Source organism: Lepidothrix coronata, unplaced genomic scaffold, assembly GCF_001604755.1.
Source record: "Lepidothrix coronata isolate B3197 unplaced genomic scaffold, Lepidothrix_coronata-1.0 Scaffold12, whole genome shotgun sequence".
In the NCBI taxonomy this organism is placed as follows: domain Eukaryota; kingdom Metazoa; phylum Chordata; class Aves; order Passeriformes; family Pipridae; genus Lepidothrix; species Lepidothrix coronata.
In genome coordinates, this window is record NW_016690192.1 from 8,813,148 (window position 1) to 8,835,003 (window position 21,856).

The 21,856-nt window shown below is 38.3% G+C and overlaps 1 protein-coding gene across 1 annotated transcript in view; it reads right to left on the reverse strand.

Annotated features, from left to right (window-relative positions):
* Positions 1-21,856, reverse strand: part of COL24A1 (collagen type XXIV alpha 1 chain) — a 127,736-nt gene that overhangs the window by 28,277 nt on the left and 77,603 nt on the right. Inside the window, exons 24-39 of the mRNA XM_017805305.1 lie at positions 21,379-21,432; positions 19,556-19,609; positions 18,010-18,063; positions 17,217-17,270; positions 12,355-12,408; positions 12,008-12,052; positions 11,852-11,896; positions 10,539-10,592; positions 7,690-7,743; positions 6,677-6,730; positions 6,406-6,459; positions 4,441-4,494; positions 3,752-3,859; positions 1,935-1,988; positions 1,372-1,479; positions 296-349 (exon numbers count right to left, since the gene is read on the reverse strand). Coding sequence (XP_017660794.1) covers positions 296-349; positions 1,372-1,479; positions 1,935-1,988; positions 3,752-3,859; positions 4,441-4,494; positions 6,406-6,459; positions 6,677-6,730; positions 7,690-7,743; positions 10,539-10,592; positions 11,852-11,896; positions 12,008-12,052; positions 12,355-12,408; positions 17,217-17,270; positions 18,010-18,063; positions 19,556-19,609; positions 21,379-21,432 — 954 coding nt within the window. The remainder of the gene's footprint in view (positions 1-295; positions 350-1,371; positions 1,480-1,934; positions 1,989-3,751; positions 3,860-4,440; positions 4,495-6,405; positions 6,460-6,676; positions 6,731-7,689; positions 7,744-10,538; positions 10,593-11,851; positions 11,897-12,007; positions 12,053-12,354; positions 12,409-17,216; positions 17,271-18,009; positions 18,064-19,555; positions 19,610-21,378; positions 21,433-21,856) is intronic.

Consider the following 21,856-nt stretch of genomic DNA (forward strand, 5'->3'; position numbering starts at 1 on the left):
TTTTATAGGAACTTTATTCACAAGGGGTGAGATACATTGGACAAATAAGGGTTTAAAATCAGTGGTAAAAACCTGCTAGTGAACTCACAAAACCCAGTCACTATTCCTTAAGGCGAACATTTCTGAGTAGGCAATCACATGTCATATAAACTTATGTATCTGTCTTTCCTAAAGATATTTGTGTAGTCTACATACAGTCTACATTTGTGTAGTGATAGTTGAAATGAGAGTATCACTTTAGGATGTGTGTGTACATGAATTCAGTAAAATCTCACCCCATTCAGTAAAAACTCACCCCATAACCTGGAATTCCGGACTCTCCTTCAGGCCCCATTTCTCCTGGGTGTCCCTGTTAAATGCAATAATCAGTGAGAGAAAAATGAACTCTTCTGTAAAGTGTTACAACAATGCCTACTTTATAAAGTCACCACTTGGAAAAATCTTCAAATACTGACATTTGAGACACACACAACTTTCTTGTTAGGTCCAACTTAATTTACTAAACAATACTGGGCTTTTCCCTGTTCTGTGGAAAAAATGATCAACGTTTTCAGTCCTAACCTTATAATCCTTGTGCATAATTAAGATTAATAAGGATCTGATCTTTCAGAGGGGTAGAGCTCTGTAGATGCTAGTATGCCAAGAGAAGCTGGGGGTGATCATCACTTTAGGAAGTTGAATCCTTCTCTTAAAAATATTAGCCATTAGATAGTTAACTTTACTTCTGTACTTCATGTGTTCAAGAACATACTGCTGCATTCAGTGGCCACAGGACTGGGTCCTGAATCACTGAAACAGGCATGTTGCCTCTCTAGTGTGGAGCTTGGATGTGTCTGTGCATCTTTCACGCACTGTGGAGCAAGTTTTGGGAGCTTATTATGGAAACAGACTTCATTCAGTTAACTTTGGATGAGATTCCTATTTAATAGAGTAGCAGTCTTTGTCTGAAATGCTTTGTTTCAGCCATGGCTAAGACTTATTGCACGTTACAGCAAACCCCATGATTTCTGTTTTTGGAACTGGGAAGGTTTAATAAACAACCGTAGCAGTGAGGTTATATGTGGAGTGTGGGGCATGAGTATTCCATGGAGTGCTCTGCCATCCCACTCCTCTGACTGTCAGAGGACCAAAGCATAAGATGAATCCTTTCAGATCCATGCCCCAGGTTTCTGTCTGGAAAGGTGCACAGGCCTTGTTCTGATGCTGAAAGACCATGGGACACACAGGCTGGAAAGGACACTCCCTGCACCTCCAGCTACCTCAAAAATATTTATATGTGCTACAGCTGTGAGTTGCCTCTTTTCATGAAGAGACATGATTCTGCTAAAACAGAAACACATGAGCTCTTAAATAAGCATGTTCTGTACCAACCATGGGACCTCGAGTTCCTCTTGCACCTTTGGGACCAATTTCTCCAGGCTGGCCAGCATCACCAGCAGGTCCAATTTCTCCCGGAGGGCCAAGCTGCCCCTTTTCCCCCTGTTGGTGTTATTGTATTAAAAATAACAAGAGATTGACACTAAGTTTCAAAACGTGGTTTATGCTTAATCAAAGTGTGTAATTTAACAGTATTATTTAATAGGTATTACATTTACTGTATGTCATTTACTGTAGGTATTAGAACATCTGAACCTAGAAGTCTTTCGTATAAAAAAAGTGTCTGCTAAAGCCTTTCTATTGTTTTGTTTTGGCCAAACAAATAGAAGCAGAAACTGTTCTGAGTAGCAAAGGCACATTCTGATACAAATCTAAATTTCCTAAGGTTCTGAATGTTATTGATTGCAGAATTATGATAATTCTAATTGCTATGGCTTGAAAAAAATTGGCTTGAAGCATTACATCAAACAGGGATAGTTTTGGTTCAATGGAACTTAGTAATGTAAATTTGACTTTCAGATAAAAGCAAGGGAACCGGGGAAGATGAAAAATACTACCTTTTTTCCTAAACGGCCCCTCTGACCTGGATTTCCTGGTGTTCCTTCAGGGCCCTGTAGATTTATTAGAGAAAGAAAAAGAAATGATTGGGAAAGGCCTGGAAATACGTTTCAACTGTGCTTCAAACTGGACAACTAATTAGGCTTTTGCAATGCAGGGAAGTGGAAGAAAAAATGTTGTTAACTGTGGCTGTGAGCAAGTTAGTAGGACTGTTTCAAGTTAGAGCAGAAATAAGTAGGCAAGTAGCAGGGATCACTTATCAAACTAGTGGAAAAGCACTAAAAATAGAGGAGAAAAAAACCAATAATCTTGTCCACACAGAAAATATTACTTTAGGAATAAAATTCCTTCAAGACAAACACTATTTTTAAAAGAAATGCAATATAAAGCCAGAGGAAAAGTAAGAGAACCTTGGGTTTGTCAAGTGTAAAGAGCAGGGCCCTGATGGAAATTGCTGGGAAGAAGAGACCTCACTCAGTAAGTGCTGGTGCCTACTACTGCCCACCTCTCAGTGACAGCATAACTGTGTGTGCTGCCTGCTGATGAAGGCTACTATGGAGCTACAGCCCCTCTGCCCTCCAGATCACTTCAAAACTGACTTTCCCAAAGGGCTGAATGTGTCCACTGCTCACTGGTTTCAATTTACCCAAAAGCTGTGTGAGTTACAGGAGGTAATTTAGCTTTAAAGGGAGACATATTTTGGGCCACTGTGGTGATAAACCAGGGTAAACATAGTTCAGACAGATTTGTGAAGATTATTTGTTGCTTTGTAAGCTGCTGTTTAAGGAAAATATACTATTACTCTCACTCCCAATGAAACACTAAGACAACTGAATATAGGAAACTGATTTCCATGATTAGACTAGGATAGTATGATCTGTCTGCGTCCCTTAGAAGGAGGTCAAACCAAAACTGTCACGTGATCACTCCCAGATGCCAGGGAGGATGAGTGGGGAGGAAGGCAGCTCTGCAGCTGCCTTTGGAACATGCAGAACAGAAACGTGAAAAATCCCCCACTAACCACATCCTCCCAAACATTGAATTTCCAGACCTGCCTGTCTCACTGAGCCACAGAAGCAGTGCTGATGTTGTTTATTGTACACAAGTATAATTACACACAGTGTAGATGTGCCAGGGCTGACCTGTTTGTGATAATTGCAATATATGAAACTTTCATACTTGCAAGTGTCTCCAGAACTGCCAACTCAAAAGAGAAAGTCAGAGTTGTATAGTTCCATCAGAAACAAAACTTGCTCTGTAACAGCTGGCCCTCCAACTAGTGTTTACTCAGACTCCACCATCACATAAGAGCTACACAGAAAGCAGCCAGAGGACTGCAAATGAGAACATGATGATTTTTGGTAAGGGAATCTGATGTCTGACTTGAGGCTACAATACTTGCTTTGGAAACTGTGCTCCAAAATATTAGTTTGCATTAAGAAGCTGCATACAAGTTCATAGACGGATTTTAAATGCTAGGAGTGATGTCAGAACAAACACGCAAGTGATCTAATAATGTTGACTATGAAAGAGGGATCTGAAGTGAGAGGCTCCAGGTTGTGTGGTATGTGTGTCTGGATGACAAGTCATGAGGAATCACTATTTGCCAAGACATCACAGATTTAAGACAGGAAAAGCATGTCTCCTCTCTCTACCAATCCTGAAAAGCTATACCACATAGAAAGCTTATTTCAAGACTGTCATCTCTAATTACATTGAAAATCAGAAAATTAAAAAATAAAGGAAGCAAGCAAAATTAAATTTGCTTAGAAAAAGCAAATGACCTCAAAGTCCCCTTCAGCCTAAAAACACTTACAGGAATGCCCATTATGCCAGGTTCACCAGGGGGCCCAACAATTCCTAGTAACCCCATCTCTCCTTTTTCACCACCTTCTCCAACAAGTCCCTGGTCTCCAGGGTCTCCCTAAAACAAAGCAAAAAAACCAAAGCATAGTCAAGCTGCTGCAACAGAATTACTTGTTCATGAGAAAAGTGAATTCTGAATCTTCAGATTTGACACAAAACACACTAAAACTGATGTCTCTCAAATTCAGATCAGTCTCTAAATTAGGGTAAAGCCCTTTGTAACTCATTCATACACTCCTACAGCCACATTGTGCCCCACCTGTGACCAAGTATCTGAGGTTGTTCTCTATTACATCCTCTGTCCTGGCACCTGCCACAGTCCCTGGCACAGCACTGATCCAATTCAGAGAGCAGAGCACCCTTGGGTTTATTCTTTCCAGCATTTTAGTCACTACAGAAATAAGCTGTACTCACTCATCCAACTCTCATTTCTTTGTCAACCTATTCAACTTTGCAGCCCTTGCAGGGTAGATATGTACCTAAAAGGTACAGGAAAGCCTATAATATACAGAACATCCTATGTTAAAACAAAGTTCATTCAGCTGGGCTCTGTTTACCTGGTGAAATAGGATAAAAACGGAGATTTGGGTTCTTAAGCTAATATCACTTCTTTATATCTGCTACAAAAACTTGGCATACCTTTGTGCCATCTTTTCCTTGAACACCATCTTCTCCTGGAGGTCCTGGTTCACCCTTATAGAAAGGAACAGTTAAAAACAAAGTTATTGACTGAATTTCTTGACATAGAAGTATTGCCTTGGAAGAACTCATACTAGTTTTACATGTGATTACTGTTTTTTGGCCAACTTTTATGTTGCTGTTACAGTTTATTTATCTTCAGTGCCACAGCCCATGAATCTCCAACACAAGAAAACATAAAAGATTATCAGTATTAGAAAAATGAGGCAGTGCTATGTCCATATAGCACTGGAGACTTAGGAGAGACTTTTTTGTTTCAGAGTATACAACATGTAATTACAACAACCTCAAAAATATACCTATTCTGTCCTGAAACTTCCATGTTTATGTGGATAACTATTATGTTGTTATGTTTAGTGACTTAGTTTAGGGGCATGAAAAAACATCATTATCAGCACCATGGCATTTTAGAATATTTGCCTTTCTCAGGTAAAGACACTGGTAACTTGCAAATATGTGCTGCCCTATACTAATAACACAGTATTTCACACACTGTGGTATGATTAAGTCCAGAACACCCATTATCAGGACCATTATCGGAATTTCTCCTTTCCAAGGACAGGTAGAATTATGCAATGCACCTAGCTGGTGTATTTTGGGCAGAAGGAAAAGATGATAGCAAGAAGCCAATGGAACAAGAGAGTTCAATGGTGAGACTCATTTCTGAAAGAATATAGTTTACATCCTCTTTTAAAAGCATCCTGGATAAAGTCTGCACAGGAAGAATAAGCAGGCGTGCTTGGTAAAATCAAGTGCTGAAGCACCAGAAGCAAATCCGATGTTTTAGATGGTAGTACAGAGAGACACACTACTCTGATGAGACTATAATATTCTCATTATCTCACCTAGACAGGGTATCCATACACAGAGTTATTGTGTGCTGTCATCTTAAGAGCTGGGCTGGACACCCTTGGATTTACCTTCAAAGCACTCATTCATGTCTCAGTGACAGAGAATCATAGAATCAATAAGGCTGGAAAAGATCTCCAAGATCATGGAGCCCAAACATTGATCGAAAGACATGAGACACTTAGAAATATTTCAACATTATAATCATAGAATCACGCGGAATCATCAAGGTTGAAAGAGACCTTCAAGATCATCATGTCTAACCATCAGCCTAGAACCACCATAAGCACCCCTAAACCATATCCTCAGATGCCGCATCCAGATGTCTCTTGAACACTTCTACAGATGGTGACCCCATCACCTCCTTGGGCAACTTATTCCAACACCTGACCACTCTTTCAGTAAAAATTCTTTTTCTAATATCCAGTCTGAACCTCTCCTTGTGCAACTCAAGGCCATTTCCTCTCATCCTTTCATTTGAGACATGGCAGAAGAGACCAACCCCCACCTGACTAGAACCTCCTTTCAAGCAGTTGTAGAGAGCAATGAACTCTCCCCTGAGCCTCCTTTTCTTCAGGCTAAACAAACACATCTCTCTCAGCTGCTTCTTCCAAGACTTTGTGCTTCACCAGCTCTGTTGGTTTTCTCTCACACTTCAGCATCTCAATGTCCTTTTTGAAATCAGAGGCCCAGAAATGGACACAGCACCCCAAGTGTGGCTTCACTAGCGCTGAGCACAGGGGGACAATCACTGCCCTGGTCCTGCTGGCCACACTATTTCTGATACAGGCCAGGATGCCATTGGCCTTCTTAGCCACCTGGGCACAGTGTTGGCTTATATCCAGCTGGCTGTCAAACAGCACCCCCAAGTCCATTTCTGCTGAACAAGCCACTCTTCCCCAACCAACAGACTTTTTAACTTGCTACAATATGAAAAAAAAAGGTATCAGAAAATAGCCTCTTATTGAATTTGTCTGATAAATCAAGATTTCTCAACCTGCATTTCATTTGTAACATACTTTCCTGTTTTGGAAGAGGATTTGCATCCTCACTTACCCTTAAACCTTGATCGCCTGGTTCTCCAGACTTCCCAGCATGTCCAATGTCTCCCTGTAATATCACAAGAAAAATCATTAGATTTTAAAGATCAGTACTCCTAACAATGACAGGGTTTACAAACAGTGCAGTCATCATGACAATAACAATATTTCTTAATGGTTCATGTCATGTATCACTATCTACTTGGCTAATGAATCAGATCCCTGATTTGCTTTTAAGCAAATTTGAAAATTTAAACAGCACAAGAGAAAATAATTTCAGCATTTACCTTTGCACCTGGTTCCCCCCGTAGGCCAGCTTCTCCTTCAGGGCCAGGAGGTCCCTGTACGGTACAAGAGCTACTGTTGCACATGATCACTAATAATAATTTTGCAACAACTAAACAGTACAGCCAAAATTGAAGCAGAAGAATGACATAAGACACTGGGAAAGAAGCATGTCTGAAAAATCAAATTAAGACAACACAGTTCTTTGTTCTTTTTAGAGCCCAACAGAAGAAAACAAAGGAGGGAATAGGAGGAGTTCAGGAAATACACTGTGGGTCAGAACATATTGAAGACTCAGCAGTACACTAAGCCTGAACCTTTCATCATACTAGTAGGCTGAGCAAACATCTATGTTTTGTAAATCTAACTGACAACTTCATCACTGTTTAGGCTTGGAGCCAAGTAGATACAGCCTTTGGAGAACAAAGCCCTTTTTGGAGGCTTCAGCCCTTAATGAGTTAATGGTATCAGACTGCTTCTTGTAAAGTTTACATATAAACCTTTTTTTAATAGTCAATCAGAAGAGTGGATTTTGTGTGACTGAGGAAGCACGTTCTTTTGAATAAGCCAAATCCCTTCTGTATTAAGTGAGCTTATCCCTCAGGTACTTCATTACAAATGTGGCTAATACATTCTGTCACATTTCTTTCAATGAGATATTAAAAACAAAGCAAAAAACAGAAGCAGAAGTTAGCAAGAAGGCTGTCTGCAGCTGCTTTTCTTCATCTACAATTTGCAAGGGCATATGATTAATGTTGTTTTACTGTTAACTGCAAGAAAAACATTCACCTTTTATGTCAAGATGTCATGAATGTATGCTCAAAGACAATGTTCTCAACAGAAAAAGCTATTTATTTTAGAATTTTTTTGGAACGGTTTTAAGTAAGAGTCTCTCAGTAGCTCACGGTATTTAAGTCAGCTGCAGGCAACAAAAAATAAATTTTAAAACATATTTTCCAGGCTTAGTCAGCTGTTTGAGTGTTTGTAATTGCTATATAAATGATTAAAAGCTCACCTCAAAACCCATTTCTCCATTAGGGCCAGCATCCCCTGGTTGTCCTCTTGGACCCTGGTATTAAACAAAATTTTGGAGGCATCATTCAATTACCATTAAATTACATCATATAGTCTTCAATTTGTCTCTTCACAACTCTTCCAATTGGCATAAAGAACTGTATTTCATTGTCTTTCCTCCTGAATCCAGCAGTGTATTTCAGTCCCATGATGGCCTACAGTACCAAAGACCTCACTGCCAACCGTAACACACTGAAATAACAAATCTCAAATAATAGCACAGATGTCCTTTCTTTTAGACCAAAACCAAATTATTATCTGAACTAAGCTCTTCCCTTGATTAACTGAGACTTTGTTTAATTAAGGTTTGTTAGACTGTCTGGTTTGCTTTGTGGAAAAGCCTACAGTCTGGTGTGGAATTAACAGAAAAAAACTACTGTGTGCTTTGCCATGGATTTATCAGCATTTGTACAGAACAGTCACTGAGGTTTGAGCTTTTTTAGTAATATCAGTAACTATACCATGAGCATTTTATTATAAGCCTTACATGTAAGTAATAAATTTACTTCAATAACACATAGGGATTGTTTCCCAAAGCAGCATGTTTGAATTCTCTCCACATGTAGGATCTGGGCTTTCAGAGTCGGATTTTTGTGCTGGGGGGTAGAAGTTGCCTGTAACCTGCTTACAGCTGATTCTATAGCCACTATGAATGTATGTCAAGGCAAATCAGCCCTCTGGATGTAATTGGTCTTTGAACTTTAAGAAAGGTCATATCCATTTACCACTTTGGGACTCATCTGTGTTTAAATACATTCTAAATTCAAAACATTTTGTTGATCTACTATTCTCATTCAAGAGAAAGATGCTGCTACCTGTATTAATGATAGAAGCCTTTTAAATGAATATTTATTCTAGTTTGTTTCACTTCCTCTTACAGACTATGCATACAGTTTTGCTCCTCCTGATGACCTGGCAGTGACAATGAGAGTATTTTCTTCCCTTGTGACAATAACGTAAATTGCACATGACTTACAGAATTTCAGTAGATGCATACATTTGACCTTGTAACTTCATTTAAGCATGAACAACTAAAACTGCAGTTAACTTGCCATTGAGAACTCCCTTGGTCCTAAAGTAAGTTCATTGATTTTCATTGGCAGCAATGCCATGGAATTCCACTAGGCAAGTGTCACAAAGCTTAAGTTTCATTCACAAGCCAAGTATTTCCTCACATTACCATGGAGATAAGGCTGCTGGATTGGTAATTTATCTTTCCCCTGAAATTTTCAGAAGCCAAAAATTTGTAGCAGTATTGGGGACTCCTTTTAACCATTAACATCATGTAATTTGCAAAGGATTTGACTGAAATGTCTGACAGGTAGATAAAGTTTGAGTGCAACTTAGATCAAGCCGGTTAATAAAAATAGTTCTAACTGTTTACATTTCTCTGCTCCTTCACCAACAATTAGGGGTTTTCTGCTCTGTGTGGAACTCGTGAAAGGGCCAGAAAAACTCAGCAGCTGGCTTTCATGTAGTGACCAGATGACAGAAGATGAAATCAAGCTGCTTGGACAGGCAGCTGAAAAAAGAGCCACGCGTTTTGTTTTGCAACATCTTCTGTCATTTTATCATTCTTTCTAACTCCACAGACCATTTTGTGAAGACATTGTACTCTTTCAGCACTTGATAAAAATGGTATCCTGTTCACAGGATAAATTTTTTGCTTTTGACACTGAATTTATATAGTTTCTATGATGATGAGCACAACAGAATTGTAGGCTGCTCAAGAGCAGACCACTTAGTTCAGCTAAGGCAGATGATCATTCTAGAGATAAGAAAATTCAGACTTGAGACCAGAAAATGGCAAGAATTTGACATATAAGCCTTGCATTGTAAGTCTCTCAGATGTTGCAACATGAAGATAAGATACAATAAATGATACCCCAAATGTGCAATGACCTGCTGTAAGCATGTCAGCCTATGGATTAATAGAAATAATATTAGAAAAAAATAATAAATACTAAAATAAATATAATTTATATCGGCAGTTCTCTTTCAAGATTTAAATTAACTTTGTACCATTTACTGTGCAAAATTGCTTTCCAGAATCAATGAAAACACACAGTTTTGTCAACTCTGTTAGACTTCTGCAATATAAAATGGCAGCCTTCTCCCAAGTTCCACTAGGGCAGCACACATGCTTTCACTGTATTTATATAAACTGATTTACCCCCAGAGATGGTGCTGCAATATTATTCCTGCCATGGCTATATCTTGCAGCACATTACATAGATTTGTTGCAGATTCTGCATGATCTTCTGTAGCAATATTAGCCACATCAAAGTGAGCATGGCTTTGACACAGCAACAAGAATCCATCCAGCAGAGGAATGTCTGAGGTTTATTATAGCAGTCTCTTTTTTCTAGAAAATTTAACCTGCCAAATAGTCGAGGTTCCTGAGTTCCTGAATAACAATTCTAATATTTGCCTAAAAAAATATCACTAGTATCTGTATTGGCACATACATTTACACAATACATAATAAAGATGTCTACCACACTGTGGTGTAAAGCCACATAAGACTGTGGTCCAGACTCTGTCATGCTCTCTTATATTGTGCATCCCTTACTTCAGGGCTTCCCAATATGACTAACAGGTCTCCTAACGAGCAAGCTATGCTAAGCAAGGGAGGCAGACTCTAGCTCTGCAGTTTTGGAACAACTGCCCCACAATTCCTTCCTAACCACAGCTGGCAATACTGAATCTTGGTAAAAGAGATCTTGAATTGCCAGGGACTTCATGTAATACATGGAAAAAACTTTTAAGCAGGCATAAGGATCAACTTACTGGTTCTCCCATTGGTCCCCTGTCTCCTGTGGTTCCGGGAGGCCCAAGCAAACCCTGGAAGATTAAAATAAAATAAAAAAAAAATCATTGGAAACAAGCTGTTTCATATTATGTGAACAGCCACTTCCTTTTATTTCTGCTTACACAATAACTTACACAGGAACATCCAAGAAATATGTGCAGCCTTTTTTTCTGGTTGACATGCATTGAGACATCACTAGATCCTGTGGCAGGTGAGGCAGTCCTGGATAAATCCGGCCTCAGTTTCTTTTACATACGCATGGAGCTCAGCTGACCCAACATTTACCAGGTCCTTGTCATTCCCCTTAGAACCAGGTGCTGCTTGTGTGCACAAACTGCCCTACAAGCTGTATTTGAGACAATCAGTAAGGTTCACAGCCCACTTTTCTCTCTGCTCAACTTTTTTCATAGCACTTCTGTCTCTCTTCTAGAAAGAGTAGCTAAAGGAGTACCAGAGCAGTATCTTGTACTTTGCAATAAATGTACTATTTTACATAATTTCAATCTAATGAGGTTTTGCTTCGTTCATTTCTGTATATAAAAATACATTTAAAAGTTGTAATGAATGAAGAGGAAATGAAAACCCATTATATCAAAGATGACAGGCAACAAGATCCTAAATCCGACCAGAAAAGGCAAGAGAAGTATAGTGACAACCAACATTTTGAGTCTCAACTGCAGCACAAAATCACCACTATTACTGCTTTGTTTCTGTTTTCCTGCTTCTTTCTTTGCTGAAAATCCAGTGCAATTTGGACTGACTGGTAACCTGCTTTGTAAAAGAAAGCCTCAAACAGAACACACTAGATTTCCATTGAAAGAAGCCCTAAAAGGAGGAATTTTCTCCTATACATGTGATATACATTTTACATGTTGGTACATTTAACCCTACATTGACAGCACACATCTAACCTAAAATCTATCAAATAATTAATTTTTTATGTCACAATGACCGTCATCCTTAAAACTACAATAAAACTAAAAAACAAAGCCCGAACAAACTTCTAAGACCCCACTATTAACCACAGTGGCCATTGCTTCTGCTGCAATTTGCTATCATATTGTATTCTGTGGATCACAATCCATGAAAACACTGGTCTTGTAGCAGACTAGACCATGTCAAACTTGCTCTCACTTCTGGCCCTGATTCTTTCTATGAATAAATGCAAACTGTACTGTCAGAGTTTTCCAGCTGCTCTGAAGTACATAAACTTCCTCATAACTGAGTGTCAAACAAAGTATGAGATTTTGTGGGTGTTTTTGGCAGAAGTACTAGTTAATTTCATACTTACAAGTGCACCCTGATCTCCCCTTTCTCCTGGATTTCCAGCTTTACCCTGGTCAAAGAGAAATACCAAAACATAATGCTGGCTTCAGCTAATTTCCAAACGCAGCTTAGAAATTAGTGGTTACTGTGTTAAAGCTTACTACAAAGCTCTGATACTTACAATGAGCCCAGGAACTCCTTTCTTTCCTGGATCACCTCTTTCTCCCTGATAAATAACCAACAACGTGTGATTTCTATGTGCATTTGGTAGATAAACTGCATACAGTTGCTGTCAGTTTAAATGCTGAGTAACCGCAGAAAGTGCAGATTCAGGCTTAGATGGGCTCACACCATAATAAGGAAGTACCTGGAAAGGCAGAAATTTGCAAATCTCTGGATTTGCATATCTCTGAATTAAATGGAACTCTATGGATTTTGCCATGCTGGGTTGGTTTTTTGTTTGTTTGTTTTCTTTTATCTGTTTCTACCTCAGTGCTTTGTACAGTACTGAGTAATGCAAGCACTCACCTTAATGCCTTCTGTTCCCAGTTCTCCCGGAGGACCATCTGGACCTCTTGGCCCCTGAGTATTGAACAAGTGATTTGGAATACTAATTATGCATTATTTTTGGTTATCATCAAGGAGATGCTACTTAAACTTTAGGAGAGGGGAAACATTTTTGTACCATGAAAACCAATTTTCTTTGTATGTTAAGTGTTAAATAAAGCTTCAAAGAACAAAATAAGTTTCTCATTTGCTGAATTATGAATTTAACAAGAAAGATTTTTTGAAAAGTTTGTAGGCAAAATGTTCAGAGTCTCTGTTGGAGCCAGCTTGCAGCCTGTTATTTTTTGCTCCCTTTTTCATCCACTTTGTATGCATGCAACAGACACACATTTACAAGAATTTAGATGAGGACTGTTTATATGGAGTGCTTGTTTTTTAGCATATTATAAATTGTACATGCAAAAATTCATCTCGCTAGTAAGACTTTAAAACAAGCAGATAAAGTTCTTCCATTAGTAAACCAGTTTGAGGCAAGATTAAAAGCAATTTATAATTGTGAACTGCTCTATTGTTAGAATAAAATATCTTTGGTAAATTGATTTTTTTAATAACCAATAGATGAACAAAGATAACCTGTTATATTATTGTAACACAATATAGCAAATATTATTGCCAAAACATTCAAAAAATATTATTTAAGATTGCAAATCTATATCCATTTCTTACAAGCAGATGAAAAATCCTTAAATAGGAAAATGCAAAATGGAAAAGAATATTTTATCCACGCTGACTTAGGAGGTTTTTTCCATAATTCAAAAAAACCCCCGTGACTGTTTATCCACGTAACATTAAATTAAAACCAGTTAATAACAACTTAAAACCAATGACCACTTCAAAGGAAGAGCTAGATAAGTATCAAGACAGAGCCAAGCTCTTTACAGCAGTATGCAGTGGGAGGATGAGACATAACAGCTTTCCTGGTGACATATGGGCTGGGCTGGCATCAGAGAGAACTAGTACGCTACCATGGCAGTGCCTAGAGGAAAATGAACTATGTTTTTATGGTGCATTTCTGAGTTGCAGAGAACCTTACATCTTGGGTCAGGGTTTACAGTGAAGGGCATGCAATCATGACTGATTTTCAGAGAGTTGCAATAGGGACTTGCAAAATGACCGTGGGAAGCATGTCTGATTTAATTTAGATTAGTTTCCCTGCAAAAATATCTGTGACTTCCATATCTCTCCTGAATATTTTGAGAAAAAACATACCAGAATTTTGTTCTCTCTGACTTGAATTTACTGATCCACTCCAAAACCTCTGTCAGAACATATGATGAGAACCCATCCAATTCTCTCTGGAGAAAAAGTGAAAATGGCTGACTGGTAACTCAGGAACAGTGTGTATCCAAAATCATTTAGGCTTTTCTTCTGAAACAGAAACCTCTCAAGAATAGGCCTTCCCTGTGAGCTGATATATAATTACAATCTCTGGAATAGCAGAAATACTCCATGAGAACTCATCTGTCAGTATTTCACCACTGCTACTTCTGGCCAGCACGAGGAAACACAAACCATAAGAAAAGGAAAAAGAGGAGGCAGGAAAAGGTGTCTGAATACTTTTGATGCCTCTGTAGTTTGAGACACAGCTTCTGTGAGTCAACTCTTGGGCTAGTGTGTCTTTTCTTGTTTTGGTATAGGCCAGGACTGAACATTTACAGGCATTTTTTTGGGCTAGAGGAAAGAGGCTACAGAAGATGACACTGAGCTGCTCCACTGCAATCAAAGAGAAAGGTTCCAAGCCAAAGAATACTGAAGTCTGTGGAAAAAACCTAGTGACTTCAATGTGCTTAGAGATCAAAACCAAAATACTAATGGTGTTTTCAAAAGTGATGGAGACCTTTATAAAAACATTCAGATTGGGCTCACGTTACGATTATGTAATTGCGTAACCCAATTATTGAATTACTATACAGCATATTTTAAAAGAAAGTTGAACATCTTGATCAAATTAGTGTCAGGTTACTGCTCTGCACTTTTTCTGTAACTGCTACCTATAACATACACAAAATGGGTTGTGATGAAAATCTAAGAAGATAAGCAGTTCTATTGTCCCCTGATCTGAAATGTCTCAAAAACAGGAGGGGAAGGGAAAAGAGGAAACTGAGATGGAGTGAGGACAGGTCATTAAGCTGGGGGAGTGTAGAAGGGGAGAGAAGATCATGGAAGAGCTATGGAGGAATCACCTAGGGCAACATAGGAAGGGGGAAATTAGAAGTGTTGAGCAGCTGCAGGATAGTTTTGGTGTTTCTCAGACTTTTTAGATATGTGACCTGTCATTTCTCTTTGGGCATCCTCCATAGGGTTGATCAGGGAATGGAATCTCAAGATGAAATATTAAAGGAGGAAAACAGACATATTTTCATCTTACAGATTTGCATAATAAAGAAATTTCTCTCTAGGTTTTATCTTCTATCATTAATAATTACCAGATGAATTGTTTGAACACTTGTGACTTCCTTTTAATCACAAAGAGGGTCATAGCTTGGAGCTTGAGAAATGGACCTGTCAGGAGACTGCACAGATTCTCAGTCCATGTTACACACATAACACACCACAACCTTTCTGCTAGTCACACAGATCTCCAATTCAAAGGAGTGCACATTGACAGCCCATGGCAACTGATCTGATCACTAATAATTAAGCGAAAAGGTCTACCATTTAAAACATCAACCTTCTACTATATAACTTTGAATTGAAAATAAAGTAGAAGAAACCAGCACGATTCTCTGAGCCATGCCTGCCTTTAGCCAGCCACAGAACAAAGGGTAGGAATCCAAGGGAAAGGCAATTTAAAATCCCAACAAAAGCACACTGTAACATTCCTATAAATAGTATGGTGTGACGCCTTATTGGCACAGATTAGTTGGATTGTATAATTTCTTACTATAGGTAGTACAGAATGAGAGATACACTTGATTTGCCTGCTGTTATTTAAATTAGGTTGCAACAGGGCTGGGGAGTAAGGCTGCCAAACGATTGCTATTTTTTCATTGGTATGGGTTCAGCTTTGTTTTTAAAATGGAATATTTTACATGGAAAACTTTAGGATGATTAACTGAGAAAAATTTCATCTAAGAAGGCAAAAAAGCACCAATTAATTCTTTTTATTCTTTCTCATCTTGTCTCCTAGATACTAGAAGAGTGAAAATAACATAAACACACTATGTAGGCACTTCTCTTTTTTGGTGGTTGACATAGAGAATATTAAAAAATGGCATCAATTTAGTCTCACTTCCTTTGAACAGTGTAGATAACCTCATTCGGCTATTGATATACCATGAAGCACACTGGACACTTATTTCACATAACCCTGAAATGCACACAGTTTTCTACGTTCCGTATTCCCTGCTGTGAGAAGTAGAAAAGATATCTCTCATTAAAATTAAGCACTGATGTCCTTAGGTAATCAAGGTTCTTCATGCCAGCATACACAACCCTACCAGCTGCTAGAGACATAAGTTGCTGCTGCCTGACCCCAGATTTATGGCCATTCACTAAGTCATTTATCTGTGTTTTCAAAACTAAATTTCATGAGCTGAATTCCAGGAAAGTAAGAGCAGAAAAATTACTGCTTTTGATCTTTGAAACACCAAACATCAACTTGAAGAATAGGAACTGCTAAGAATTTTAGCATATTTTGGGAATTTTACTTAGGTCTCACTCATGAAATGAACCTAATGATACAGGATCTCTTCCTCTCAAACTTACAGTTGTATTAGCCTGAGATTATAGTATGAACTAAAAGCAGAACTAATCTCTAACATTGTGGTTTAGCTCACATATTATCAAGCATGCTTTTTGTTGTTCTTGTAACAACGGCTTCATGGCTGCTTACACTGCCAGTCTTCCTGACTAATGTATTTCTTCCTTCTGGTCATGGAGAGAAATTCCTTCTCTTACATACAGATATTCCCACCCCCAGAGTGTCATTCTGCCACTGAAATATCTATAAAATGGTGTTCTCCCTCTGTGTTTTCATGAGATTAACACTTAAAAATAAAGTGTGCATCACAAAAGGACCCAATCTTCGACACAATTCCAGTTAAGTGCATCAAATGTCAAGTATGAGCTAAGGAAACTCTGTGCTAGTACTATGCTCAGTGGCATATTTCCTCAAATCCCTTGAGAGAGAGATACTCCATAGACTCCTAGACAGCCTGCCGTCAGCTGGCCAGAACTCCTAAGTGTACTAGAGAGTGAACAGCTGGATACTCTCAGACAGAAGTAAGGCTGCTGGGTAATCTTGGATGCAAACACATTGCTGAAAGGGCCAGAATTTATGAAGTGAAGGAATTCTACTCTGTGACAGTGCAGAAGTAGAGGGTCAGTGCTTCTTAGACTTCCCACAGATTGCAGCTGTGAAGACGGGATACGTTCTAGTTTCTGTACACAATGAAGGGGAATTTCCATATGCTTCCATTTAACTTCTGTATGTGACTGTGGTATGCATTTTTCCAAGTCCTGCCACACAGAGCTCAGAGTTTTGACATTTCTCTTTCTGAATCCAGTGATGAAAAGCCCCAGGTTTCAAGGCACCTCAGATATTTTCCTTATGTGAAATTACACTTTGAGTCTGATATTTTGACCTTGAGAGCAGGCAAAATTCTCAGTGGCTTCAGTGGGAGCCTACTCTCAAGAGCCTGAAGATCTGGGTCTGTTCTGAGACTCTCTTTCATAAAACATTCTCAGTCACGCTGGATAGAGGCAAAAGGCATAAACCATGACCTTCAAAGGAAGCAACTGTACATGGGTTATATATCAGATTAGTATTTGCGACACACTACTCTCTGCTCTAAGTAACACGGAAGAGCAATATTGCTTACCCTTCTTCCCTTAGGTCCCTGCGGCCCTGATGGTCCTCGTGGCCCTGAAGATCCCTACATATCAAACAAACTTATTACTCATTGTCTTCTAAACACAGATTTCTGAAAATTACAAGGTTCATGCACCTTGAGCAACAATCAATGCAATGAATACAAATCAATCACTTTCACTCACAGTTCAATTAATTGTGTCAGTACAACTTATCTAGAAAAATCTAAATAAGAGACTCTATGTAACTGTGTTCTGACTAAAAATTGTGATGTCACTGTTGGATAAATTACTTTTGTTTATAGCCTAAGATTTCTGAGGGATACTTGTATTTCAGCAACGCTATGCTGAAAACCATGAAAATTAAAAGGTTCAGTTTTTATCTGTACTGAGGACTCACGGTAGACAAATTATAACAATTATACACAGAAAATTTGAATATAATTATTTTGATTAACAAGGAAACCAAACACATCATGAATATCTTTAAATTATACTAGGTATCAATGAATTAAAATAATGTTATGCAATCATTAACCATCCTTAAAAATTCTATTCCCCCACTTGTCTCAACTGAGTGATTTTTAAATGGATGAGTAAATGACATAATCACTTTTCCTGACTCTCATGAATCATCTTGATAAAGAGCAGGTGAACAGACTTTGTGTCTGGATGGGTAAATGTTCATGATGGTTTTATAGACAAGCAGTACAAAGTAGAAACCATTCTTAACTTCAGCAGAGCAAAAGGACAATCTGAAAAAGGTACATTTTATGTCAAACCAAAGCACCACTCTATACCTACAGGTAATCCCTCTGGCCCCACAGGTCCAGGGCCTCCTGGGGGTCCTGGATAGCCCTAGAATTAAAACAGAAATAGAAAAAAGACAGAACACTTTTATCAAAATTGTTATTATAACAAAAATAATAAATCCAGTTATTTACCTGAAAAACTGGAGCTAAGTTAATAACATATTTAATCTTGCAAAATTTATTCCCAAAATTTTGTTTAAAAACTAGATACTTATTTGGATATATCCCAATAATCATTAAAGCAACCTAAGAAGTTTTTCCACACACAAGCACTAGCTGGCAGGGATGTACTGAAACAAAAGATGCTGAGTTCTAAATGAATTTCAAAATCCTCTCATGAAGGCCGTGACAGTGGGAACAGAAAATGGACACATCCTGTCGTGGGTGGAACTGGCCAAGACCAAATGCCAAGAACAACTCTTGTCTGAGGACTACGACGACTTACTACTGCAAAAGGTTCTCACTGCTGTGACTTAAGTGGATTTACATACGTCAATAAGCATTTGTAATGGTTGAAAAAAAGCAGCCTATTAGACTGGATACTATTATAATAAATCCTCATTTATTAATCTCCCTAATAAAATTTTTTTGGATTGAAAGCAGCTGGTTGAAGGTAAAACTAGATTAGAGAGATTTAATGAAGCACAGAATGCTTAAAAAATCATTGGCTCTGCATGGATCATTAAGTTGGTCCACAGCCTGATGGTACTTGATCCCCTCCTTGCCAATGGACGCCCAAAGAGTAATTATTGCAATTATTCAGTAATAATATCCATTTCCATGACAAGAATATCACCCACTGCACCATGCTCATGCCCACATCTGCTGTTTCTGTGTCAGGTCACTGAGATTTCATTCCTCATCAGTGTCAGTTGGCACAGGATGCAGTACATTGCATATAAACTCCCTGGCACCTCCTTGCAGTGAAATCTTTAAGTGTTCTCTATACATTCTGGAGCCCTCACGGTGCTTGCAAGCAAACACAAACCCAAGCCCTAAGAACTTTTTGTCGAGAACTTCAACACGGATGTGACAATGGGCACATGTGTACACTCTTTCACTTCTGTACCCCAACATATTAACATGTCAGTGGCCTCTGGGCTTGGCAATGCTGCATGAAGTGCTGCACACTGATTTAGGACAAGTGCTGTTGTTGCCACAAGAGTGGCACCCAGAGTTGTTAAGGGTACTGGGCAGTAGAATTAGAGGTGATGCTAGTTACTAGTCTATCTACTAGAATAACCTGGGTTACCCCAGTTTACACAGGAGATTGCTATTTTACGTTCCCTCCTTTTAATTTATTATGTAAGGCTGGTTACATAATAAAATGCAGTTTCACTGAGCAGATCACTTTGCAATATCACTGCCATAGAGGAAATAAAGCTGTTAAATGGAACTTTGTAAAACTGTGCATCATAAATACTACTCTTTACCATAAGGCTTGCACTGTCAGAATGGTGAGAATTTATTACTGTTTTGAAGAGTAAAGTATTTTTATAAGTAACATAATTATGGATTCTACATTACTTGTAACTTACCATGACACCTTTTTCTCCAGGAGGACCTACAGGTCCCGGACTGCCTCGCTCTCCCTTTAATAAAATAAGGAACAAAAAAGAAGAAAAAAATAACAATGAATGCTCTTTCCTTGACTTGTTCCATATCCACTGAGTATACCTGGCAGTACATAACACTGTTGGTTCAGGGACTGCCCTTCATAAACAGTGCAGAGACCTTTTTTAACTTTTTTTTTAAATTTCTGCACTGCTTCCTCCTACAAGCCCATCCATATTTTGAAAAGATTACAAAACTGAGTTTCTCTGTCTTCCCTTTCCCTAGAAGACTGAAGAAGAGATTTGGTACTACATCAGTCTCTTTGAACAGCTGCTAGCAGATTCATTTTTTCTCTCTTTTGGGTACATCATATTAGTTATGTCCCTTAATCTATAAAATTCAGGACAGCATAGAAAAACAAAAGTTTTGTTCCTGTCTCCCTCCTTTTTTCAGAATGTGTTAGGAAAGCAAAGATCTAAAAGCAAAGCCAGCCCCTCAGCAGCTGCAAAAGTAATTCGAGTAGGAGAGACAGGAAGGGTCTCTTTCTTGTCTTACATACTTTTTCATCTTTTAATCATGTGACATCCAGCCTAAATATCAGATTTAGCTGTAGATTATTCTCAAAAGGGTACACTTTTATTGCATATAGTACACATGACACAGCAATAACACTATATTTTATGTTGCATACTGTAATTATGCTGGAAATATGTCTTTTAAATCCACATAGCATGTTTACCTTGTACTATTTAATCCATGAAAGAGAAAGACAATAAATTCTACAGAAATAGCATAGCAGTGGCAATAATTCTTGCACCATGAAAAAGCTTCCTTCCATTTGCTGATGACAAATTAATTAGTCTTTTGCTGCCTTTTCCCTCCTAGCTAAACTAGCAGTAGTATCACAAGGTAATGTTTGTTGGGCCAAGTGTAATTTTAAAGAACAAGAATCCTTTGACATGGAAGGATGATACTATGATTAAAACCATACGAGACTTGTCTAAATTTTAGTTTTAACAAGCAGTGCTTTCCACTGATTTATTTCCTTTCACAGATTATATAAATTATAATCAGATTTTCATGAAAATTCTAATATTATATTAAGACTTTCTCAATAAAATATCTAAATAGCAGACACCAGTCTAGGTGAAATAATTCAGCCCTGCAGGAAAGAAATACAAATGGCGCTGGATCATTCTGACAAACAATTATGTTTTTATCATAATTGAAGCTGACATGCATCCAGTAATAGTTTCCTGTTTTTCAGTTTTAAAATACTCCACCTAAATAAAACCATGTTAAATATGCTTAAGCTATTTATACTGTTCTAGTCACATTAAGTCTGCCAAACTTTGCTTTCATAAACACAACTGTTATTGCACAGCAGACAAAACTAACAATCTTATCTTTTTTTACTCATTTAATGCATAGTCAAGTTTTACCTTTCTACTTTTGTCTTCATTATGTAGCAGTGCAAAACCAGCGACTACTGTATAAAACAAGTATGATTTATGCCAGTTTCTCTGAATCAATAGCAGTGAATAGTAAAGTAGCTGACATAATATATCAAATCTAAATACCAAATCTATCAGGTCTAAATTAACTGTGAAGTAAAATCACAGTTATGAGATACATACCTCAAATAACGGCATTTGGATTACCATTTATTACACCCCTGTGCACTGAAATAGCTACAGGAATATTAGCACTAACAGTGGTCACTAAATGACCTCTCACCAGTATTTTATCACTAAAATGCTTTTCAAAGCTGATTTTTGCTGCTGAGAAGTCAGACACATTATTCTACCTTTTCACCAAGGCTTCCAGATGGCCCAGCTTCTCCAGGTAAGCCAGTTGATCCCTGCACAGAAAGAAAGCACGCTGTTATTAGCACAATGTACTATAGTGGTTCATGGCTGACAGCTCTCCAGCAATAGAGCATGGCACATTTCTTCATCCCAGAGAACCCTCATTCTATCTGTGTAAGTGCACCTATGGGAAAGTGAGGGCTGCACAAGTTGTCCTGGCTTACAATCCCTGCACCCAGACACATTAACATGGCTATTGCTAGAAAAGAAATTACATCAACTTAATCACAATACTATGCTTCCCACCTAAGATCTGCCCCTGAGCTCAGTCTTGCACTGCCAGAAGCTTTACAAACATACAACTAAAGGTGGTAATCGCTCTGCTAGTGCTTCAATCTGATCACAAATTTTAGGGGGAATAAATACAGTGGAACAAAGTAAAATCCAGTCAAAACAAAAATTATATTAGCGCAGGTA